We start from the raw sequence: 10,088 nt of genomic DNA on the forward strand, positions 1-10,088 counted from the left end.
TTTCTTCAAGTTTTTATCCTTTTTAATGCAAACTCATCCTTTTGAGAATGGTGCCCTGCCCAAATACAATGAGAAGGCCAAGTCATTTGGCCAACTCGGCGAACAAACGATGCAAGCAGTCTAGGGACCCAATCCAAGTGAGTTGGATGGGCCAGGTCGACTGATCAAGTTGGATATAGGGTTGGTTGATTGGGCTATAAGTGATTTGATCGAGTCAATCACACAAGTTGGGTAGCAAAGTAATTTGGTCAAATCAGGGGACATTGGGTGGGCCGGTTAGATTGGGTTAAGCTAGGGGCAATTCCTCTAATTGGGTCATTGATTTAGCCAAGCCAGTCATACCTATCAGGTTTGTCAATTCAGTCGGTTTAGTTGGGTTGATTGATCATATCAATTTGATTAGGTCGTTAAATTGATGAAGTTGGTAGGCTAAACGGTCTCGTCACTCGTTTCAGCCATTCAATTTGAGCAATCTAATTTGTTCGGATGACCAAGTTTGCTCAGGCTAGCCAATCAATCCGGATGACCAAGTTTGCTCAGGCTAGCCAATCAATCCAAATGACCCGATTAATTTGAATGTGCTAAACATATTAGGAATTCAATTCGGCAGGCATTTTCCTATAATTTAAATTGAGATTAGAAGGCACTTACTTATTGAAGCGCCTAGCTCGAAGTGGAAAAGTGAAATACTGAAATCGGCCAAACTAGTTCGTCACTTTCAAGTCTCAACACGAGAGTTTTGTTTTGTGTGAAAAAAAATACTTGGCCGAACTCTAATTAAAAAACAATGAAAGTGATTTAGAAAATATTTTTGAAAACGATATCATGTACACATATTAATATATTATACACCTCTAAAGGAATAATTTAATTAAATTATTAATTTATAGATAAAAAAATTAGACTTTTACATCATTAATTATTTTTTTAATTGTGTTTGTTTATGTTGCCTTTTGTTCTTTAGGTCAAAACTTTTTATACAAGCGTCACTCAAATGTTAGTTGGACGGTAATGGAGGGTAAGGGTGTAAATAAGTTAAGTAGTTCATGAGTTATACGAAGCTTGATTCAATAAAAATTTATTTGAGCTCATTTAATAAGACTCGTTAAGATAAACAAATCAAGTTTAAGTTTTATAATATTCGGCTCGTTAACTCGTGAACATGTTCGTTAGTAAACTCATGAATAAATTTTTAAATAAAAAAATAATAATTTTGATATTGAATTTATAAATTTTACACTCTAATTATAAAAAATATAGATAAATATATATTAAATTTATTAATTATAAAAAATATAGACAAATATATTAAATTTATTTATTAGAATAAAAGTATAAATTTTAATAAGAATATTATAATTTTTTTAAATATATAATTTAGTTTTTAATGGATATCTAAATTTATAATTTATAATTTATATGTATTAAATTCGTTTAGACTCGATAAAAATTTGAATAAGCTCGTGAGTCATGAGCTCGATTCGATTGTAAACAAATCAAACTCAAACATTCAAGAATTTAGCTCAGCTCGATTTAACTTGGCTCGACTCGATTACACTGCTAATCGAGTGATTGAAGCATATTAGTCAAATGAGTATCGGTCTAAGTGTACGGTTAATTAAAGATTAAAATATGATGCATCATTTAGGCACTAAATTAGGTATGATGTCTCCTAAATTACATATTAATAATTGTTAAACTAGGCAAATAAAATAATTAATTAACTGATTAATATCATTAATAGCGATGCATGGACCTTGCTAAGTTGGAAAGGTGACGCCATTTGACTGGATTAAAGATAGAAGACGATCCAACAAACAAGAAGCTTCTGCACGGCTTCACTTCACGCGGGCGAAGCTGCAGGACGACTCACGGCCGAGCTCAAGACAAACCGGCCGGACTCAAGTATGGGCTCGAGTCGGGCCAGCAGACTAAAAGGGCAGGCGACCATAATCCAGAGACACGGGAAGTGCACAGAGTGCCGATGAAGATTCTCCCCCCTCCTAGGACACTATAAAAAGGGACTCGCTCACACAACGGCTGGGAGGCGTTGCCGACGTTGACTCACGACATCCGCTGAAGCTCTTTTAGTAACATACGCAAATAAATGTCATCAAAATTATTCAGGTAGATGTAGATCCTCTGTTCAACTTTAGATTTGTTTTTTTTTTTGTAATTAATTAAATTGTTTGATTCTTATTCGCGTTCTTTGTCTTCTTGTTCAGTGTGACGCCCCATGATTCTTGTTTGGGGGAGTAATTGCTGATGACCTAATACAAACTGATTGGGGGAAAAAAATCAAGATACAAACAAATTATGCTATTGAATCTGTGAGAAGACGATCAATATGATTTCATCAAAACAAACTTGGATTATTTCAACTTCGTCTTTATTCATCTAAAATTTTGTAATATATAAATAAATAATTAATTATATATATTTAATTACTTCAATCTGCATGGTGATTGCTACTTGTATCTGACGATAGATTCTGGTTCTGACCACCGCCGATAGTGATACCTGTTGAAATTGGAAAGTATTTTGGTAGAGCTCTTGAGGAGAAATAGATAGTTTTTCTTGATTCTTAAACTTTTGATTACAAAGCCTTTATATAGACTTGAAAGAAATTTAGGGGGCAAGTAACCTAGCAACTTAGGGGGCAAGTAACCTTAGAAACTTAGGGGGCAAGTAACCTTAGTGATGAGTAAACTTAAGTGATAACACATTAACTTTAACACTCCCCCTTAATGTGTTGTCGGATTCCAAGTTTGGCTCGGAGCTGTTGAAATCTTTCTCTCGGAAGTGCTTTTGTGAAGATGTCAGATAATTGCTCCTCAGATCGACAGAACTCAAGTTGAATTTCTTTATCTTCAATTGCCTGTCGAATGAAATGATGCTTGAGTGCTATATGTCGAGTTCGGTTGTGGTGAACTGGGTTCTTAGCCATAGCGATTGCAGATTTGTTGTCGCAGTATAGCACGGTTCCTTCAATCTGATGGTGACCGAGATCAGCCAAGATTTTTCGAAGCCAAATTGCTTGTGAAGTGGCTACTGATGCTGAGATGTACTCGGCTTCCGCAGACGATTGTGCAACACTTTGTTGTTTCTTGGATACCCATGAGAATATTGCTGAACCAAAGGAGAAACAGTACCCCGAAGTGCTTTTCATGTCATCTAAGGATCCACCAAGATCACTGTCACAATATCCGACAAGATTAAGTGCGTGATTCTTCTGAAAGCTTAGACCGAGGTCAGTTGTCCCTTGAACATATCGTAAGACCCGCTTTGCTGCACCGAGATGAAAATGGCTCGGACTCTGCATAAATCTTGAAAGTAGACTTGCAGCATACATGAGATCAGGTCTAGTTGCTGTGAGATATAACAAATTACCAATGAGGCTACGGTAATAAGTGACATCCGTTGCTTTTCCTCCATCTTCCTTTTTCAATTTCTCCCCTATAATGAGTGGTGTAGAGACAGGATTGCATCCCAGCATGTTGAATTTCTTCAGAATCTTTTCTGCATATATCTTTTGGCAGATAAAGATTGTCTCTTCTTCTTGGTAGATCTCCATGCCCAAGAAATGTCGAAGTAGACCCATATCGCTCATTTCATACTTTTGAGTCATGTCATCTTTGAACTCTTCGATCATCTTCTCGTTGCTTCCAGTGAAAATTAGGTCATCAACATAAAGAGTGACTATAAGAACATCATTACCTTGCTGCTTGACATACAAAGTTGGTTCACTCTTGCTCTTTTCGAATTTTGTTCGGTTGAAATAGTTGTCGATCTCACTGTACCAAGCGCGAGGAGATTGTTTAAGTCCATATAGCGCTTTCTTAAGTTTGTAGACTTTCTCTTCTTTTCCTTTGATGATGAAACCCTGAGGTTGATCTACATACACTTCTTCCTTCAATTCACCATTGAGAAATGCTGACTTGACATCAAGCTGATAAAGTTTCCACCCTTTGCTGGCGGCGAATGCAATTATAGCTCGGATTGTGTCTAGCCGAGCTACTGGGGCAAACGTCTCCCCGTAGTCAATTCCAGGCTGTTGAGAATATCCTTTGGCCACAAGTTTTGCTTTGTGTTTTTGAATGGATCCGTCTGGGTTGTGCTTTACTTTGTAGATCCATTTAACACCTATAACTTCTTTGTCTCTTGGTTTATCGACGAGCTGCCATGTCTGATTTTTTTCAATTACACGAACTTCCTCCTCCATCGCTTTTTTCCATGGTTCTTCTTTGATTGCTTCAGCAAAGTTCTCAGGCTCAATTGAGCAATAATTGCATATAGCATATATATCGCTCAATGATCTGTACCTTTTTGGAGTTGCGCTTGGGGATGAGGAGTTTGATGAAGTTGGATCAGTTGAGCTTTCTTCGTTGGGTTGAGATGAGCTTGAATCTGGTGTGCTTGGCTCAATTTCATCTTCTTTGTCAATCCTGATCAGAATGTCTTTCTTCTCAACTTTGTTTTCTTCCCAATTCCATAAAGCATTTTCATCAACTTGAACATCTCGGCTAATAATAACTTGACCCAGCTGTAGGTTAAATAGTCTATAACCTTTGCTCATGGTACTGTAGCCGACAAAAATACATCTTTCGCTAGATTCGTCAAGTTTGCTTCGTTTCTCTTTTGGAATTTGAGAATAGCAAATGCTTCCGAATACCTTGAGATGGTTCACCGATGGTCTTCTACCACTCCATGCTTCAAACGGAGTCTTGTTTGGTATGGCCGTGGTTGGGCATCGATTGGATAAGTAAACGGCTGTGTAGACTGCTTCAGCCCAGAAGATTTTGGGTAAACCTTTCTCGTGCATCATTGATTTTGCCATTTCAACGATTGTCTGGTTTTTCCTCTCGGTAACACCATTTTGTTGAGGGGTGTACCTTACCGTTAGTTGCCTTTCTACTCCTTCATCTTCACAAAAATTGTGAAATTCTTTAGAAGTGTATTCTTTGCCTCTGTCACTTCTTAAGGTTTTGATGAAGCATCCACTCTGTTTTTCGACGAGACTCTTAAACTTCTTGAATATCATGAATACTTCGGACTTCTGCCTCATGAAATAGACCCAAGTCATACGAGTGTGATCGTCGATGAAAAGAATGAAATACCTATTCTGAGCATGAGAAAGGGTGTCCATCGGCCCGCAGACGTCGGTGTGGATAAGTTCCAACTTTTCTTTAGCTCTCCATGATACTCCTTTTGGGAAAGGTAATCGATGTTGCTTTCCAAACGCGCATCCTTCGCATACATGTTGCTTTCCTTCTATGTGAGGAAGTCCTTGCACCATACTCTTGCCAGATAACTCTTTGAGGCTTTGTAAATTGAGATGACCGAGTCGTCGATGCCATAAGGTTGATGTCAGGTAGTCCGAGGTAGAAGCTTGATGAGCTTTTAGGTCGGCATAATTGATGTTGAGAGCGAAGCTTCGATTGACCATTTTGATCTTTGTGAACACCTTTGACTTATCTCTCCTGTCAAATATAACACATTCATTGTTATCGGAGCAGAGCTTGTACCCATTTTCCACCAATTGTCCGAGGCTGAGTAAATTTTGACTCAAGCTCGGCACACACAAGACATTGTTGATGCAACTCGGTCCTTCCTTCGTCTCGATGGCGATTTTCCCAAGTCCTTTTGACTTTGTTTGCTCTCCGTTTCCAAACTGAACAAGAGCATTGATGCTAATGTCGAGTTCAGAGAAAATTTCTGAGATCGGCGTCATATGGTTGCTACATCCGCTGTCCAGCAACCATTTTCCTTGCTCCTTGTTGGTGGCCGTGTGACATACATAGAATGTTCCATGTGTCTCCTCAGCTGTTTGATTTTCTCCAACCTGATTTGCCTGATAAGTGTTCCTATTTCGGCAATCTTTGGCGAGGTGACCAAATCGATTGCATATTTTGCATCTCGATTGACCTTTGAACCAACAGTCCTTCTCGGAGTGATTTGGCTTATTGCAATTGCTGCAATTCGATGAGTTGTCTTTTCCTTTTCCTTTTGAGATACGTCCACCTCGTCCTCTTGATTTCCATCCAAATCGTGATTGGCCTTCTCGTTCGTTGTTACCAATTTTGAGCTTTGATTGGAATGCACCCTCTATTGGCTTCTCAGAATGTCTGGACAATCTTTGCTCGAACGATTTTAGGGACGCCATCACTTCTTGAACGGTGAGTGTTGTTAGGTCCTTTGTTTCTTCAATGACGGCAATAATGGGATCATATTTCTCAGGAAGACAGATGAGAATTTTGCGTACCAGCCTTTGATCTGCAATATCTTCACCATGAGATTTCATTATATTGACCAGATCAAAGATTCTGGTTGAGAATTCCATGAGTGTTTCTTTCTCCTGCATCTTGGCATTTTCGAAATCCTTGAGTAGTGATTGGAGCTTAATCGCTCTTACTTTCACATCTCCTTGAAATTCGCTCTGCAAGATCTCCCACGCATCTTTAGCCGTGTTGGCTCGCATGATTCTGGGAAATATAGCCTTAGTGACTGCTCTTTGAAGGATTGAGAGAGCACTTGCGTCGGCTTGTCGAGACTTCTCTAATTTCTTCAGACCGGCCTCATTGAGGGCAGTGGCCTCCTCGGGCTCTTGTACTCCATTCTCCACAATCTCCCATTGGTTAAGAGATCGAAAGATGGTCTTCATCTTCACGTACCAGAAATCATAGTCTTCGCCATTAAACTCTGGAATGAGATGGTTGATGTTTGTTAAACTCGAGCTGGCCATGGATTTGGATTGGTAGAACCTGGACGCTCTGATACCAACTGTTGAAATTGGAAAGTATTTTGGTAGAGCTCTTGAGGAGAAATAGATAGTTTTTCTTGATTCTTAAACTTTTGATTACAAAGCCTTTATATAGACTTGAAAGAAATTTAGGGGGCAAGTAACCTAGCAACTTAGGGGGCAAGTAACCTTAGAAACTTAGGGGGCAAGTAACCTTAGTGATGAGTAAACTTAAGTGATAACACATTAACTTTAACAATACCATCGCTTGCTCCGGCTGCCATGGAAGGTACCTCCTCCGCTCCCTCCGCGCCCGCCGTAGAAGAAGGAGAACGGGCGGCGCCGCGGATGAAGTACCGGGGCGTGAGGCGGCGGCCGTGGGGCAAATGGGTGGCGGAGATCCGCGACCCGCACAAGGCCGCCCGCGTGTGGCTCGGCACCTTCGCGACGGCGGAGGACGCGGCGCGCGCGTACGACAGGGCCGCGCTCCGCTTCCGCGGCAGCAGGGCCAAGCTCAACTTCCCCGAGGACGTCCGCATCCGTCCGCCTTCTTCCTCCTCCGCTTCCGCTGCCGCCGCTGCTGATCCCCCGATGCCGGGTGCGGCCGCAGCGAGCGACTACTTGGCCTACTCGCGGCTGCTGCTGGGCGCACCGGAGGACCTTCTAGATCAACTTGGCGCCTACGACGCCCGCGCGTCTCCGGCGATCCAGGCCGGCGGCAGTTCCATGCCTTTGCGCTCGTTTCCTGTCTCCTCTGTTTCGTCTTCCACTCGTACTCCTTTCTACTCTCGGAGCGAAGCAACTGAGCTGCAGATAATAAACTGGGGAGGAGGAGGAGGGGCAGAGGAGTCTTCGGAGATTTGGACGAACTCAATCGAGTTTCCTCCGCCGTCTTCCTCGAGTGGGCAATAAATGGACGCCGTTCGACGGTGTTGTTTGTCGCTTCGTTCTTCTCCGCTCTCTACCGCCAGAAGGCATAATCTGCTCTGTTTTTGGCCTTGTTTATTTTAGTATTTTATGACTTGTTCTTATACTTCGTATTGAGATGACTTCGTATCCGCCAGAAGGCACCATCAATTGAGTGACTTTATGTCATTGGAATCCGAATATGATCATCCTAAAAGCTGAGTCTCACCTAAGTTCAGATTCTACAATTCTCCACGCATACAAATCTCGCAATAGATAAATTTTATTTGTTAACTAATCACCTTAAGATGACTCCTTAGTTGACTTTGTCGTTCAATCAACTAGACCTAGTCACCAATTACTGGAACTTGACTGAGAACATCTTAATGATCGAATCTCACCAAAGTTGAGATTTTACTCTCACTCCGTAGGGGTGTAAATTCAATATCCAAATTGTACTAGACCTGTATATGAGCTTGATTGGCGCACATATAAAGGAAGATTTCTTCCTTAGGCAGTAGATATTGAATAATCGATCAATCATTTAGCAAACAACTCCTCCGCACTTGCTAATCTCCTTTCTCTACTCTTCCTAGTGATAACATTCAGGTATTATTCAGTTCATCATGTTCCATCACTGCTTACTTGCAAACGTGGTCGAATCATTGTATCTTGCAAAATATACATCTTACCAAACCTCTAAGCACAGTTAGAGAGGAGACTAATCTATTTTTAAAAAAACTGTATCTAACTAACACATACCTCGACAACTAGGCCTACACGACAACTCAGTCAGCTCAGTAACGACTTGCTCGACAGTTCTACCAACTGGACAATCCGGTAATTCAATTTGCTAAATAGTTTGGCAACTCGGCCCACTCATCAATTTGGCCAGTTCGGCAGCTCAACCTTCCTTGCCTACCCAATCTTCCTACTTGGCAGCCTTGGGTGCAACGGGTCACGTCTATCTAGACAAATGACAAATCAGACTTAGAAGGTAAAACATAATAGCATAAAAAAAAAAATTATTTAAATATAAATAATAATATAGATCGAATCCAATAACATAAGAGAATTCAAAGTAGGATAAATACTTGTTATCTCCTAAACTAGGTCCCATGATCTTAGAAGCTTTTCAAGAGATAGCTAGGTAATATATAATAACATGATAAGGTTTAAAAGCTAAACCCTAAAAATGCAGAGGTAATGAGGTGATGAATAGGTTTAACTTCCCTCTCTATAAAAATTTTCTAGCTGTCCAGAATAAATTGGTCAAGATCCTTTGACTCTATTAAAAATATGGAAAGAGATTTTGCATCGAGCTAAAAAAACTGAGCTAAATATGGAAAGAAGATAAATCATTGGCAGTTCATCAAGCCATTAATGGACATAAATGCAGTGTAAGTAATTACGGACAATAACTTAAATGCAAATAATTAAAAAGAGAGAATCTACGTGGGCCAAGCTCACTGTCACATTGCCAACTCAAAAGTCAGAACAATGTTGCATGATACAACTCGAAGATGAGAAATTACTAAGTTAATGTTTGTATTATCAAATTAATAATTAATGAACGAAGAGTTAATATGTTAAACGCCAAGCTCTCGTCAATACGAGGTTGGAGAAAAATCTATGGCACACCCTCTTACTTTACTTTGCAAGACTATTTTAAATTATATATTAATCTATAAATAAATTTTTTATTCATTATTAAAAATCTTGCCTTTTGTATTATAAGGATATAATTATGGTTTGCAAAATCGATATATATGAATTGTAAGATCATGAGATCCTACAATTCTAAGGCAGTAAATCGATCGGGATCGATTGAGATCAGGTTTTGCAATATAATGAAATTAGAAAAAAATTGTTAGAATCGTACACGCTTTGTAAGATCAAACTTTACGTTACAAACGATTCTATACATGCCGGAACCACGAACAACATCCTCATCAGCGGACAACGATAGTAGAGAGGATCCTCCTCGGCAAACAAAGAAAGCAAAGGGGACGTGTGAGCATGCACAAGAAGACGGTAGCAGTAGCTTGTAGAGGAGAACATACAAACTTGAGCATCGCTAGCTTCTCACGACAAGAACAGCCTCCAACATCTTGCAATAGGAAAGAGAAGAAGACCAATGGCTAGCAATGACAGGTGAGGAGAGTAGCAACGACAAGTGCACAGATGAGAGGAGAGCAACTACACAATGAACTTTAGGTTTTAATTGAAACTCTTAATTAATTAATTAATTAATTAATTAATTGACCCAAATTTAATTATTTCATTAATGTGTATATAAATTATTTAAATTTTAAAAATTATAAATAAATTATTGATATGGGACATTATGAGAGGACTCACATATGACGTGGCAGTCAAGTCAAAGTGAGGTGCAGTCAACGTCAAGGAGAGGTAGTAGCCAGCGGGGCACCCTCAATAGGAC

General features: G+C 39.9%; 1 protein-coding gene across 1 annotated transcript; it reads left to right on the plus strand.

The window, feature by feature from the left end:
- Nucleotides 1-7,021: 7,021 nt before the first annotated feature.
- Nucleotides 7,022-7,651, plus strand: LOC122043879 (ethylene-responsive transcription factor ERF112-like). Its single transcript, XM_042604446.1, has one exon. The coding sequence runs from the start codon at nt 7,022-7,024 to the stop codon at nt 7,649-7,651; it is 630 nt and encodes a 209-aa protein (XP_042460380.1).
- Nucleotides 7,652-10,088: the final 2,437 nt, after the last annotated feature.

The sequence above is a fragment of the Zingiber officinale genome, chromosome 2A, assembly GCF_018446385.1.
Source record: "Zingiber officinale cultivar Zhangliang chromosome 2A, Zo_v1.1, whole genome shotgun sequence".
In the NCBI taxonomy this organism is placed as follows: Eukaryota; Viridiplantae; Streptophyta; class Magnoliopsida; order Zingiberales; family Zingiberaceae; genus Zingiber; species Zingiber officinale.

Excerpts from the sequence above, each read along its gene's own strand:
- LOC122043879 (XM_042604446.1), top strand. The coding sequence starts at position 7,022 with ATGGAAGGTACCTCCTCCGCTCCCTCCGCGCCCGCCGTAGAAGAAGGA.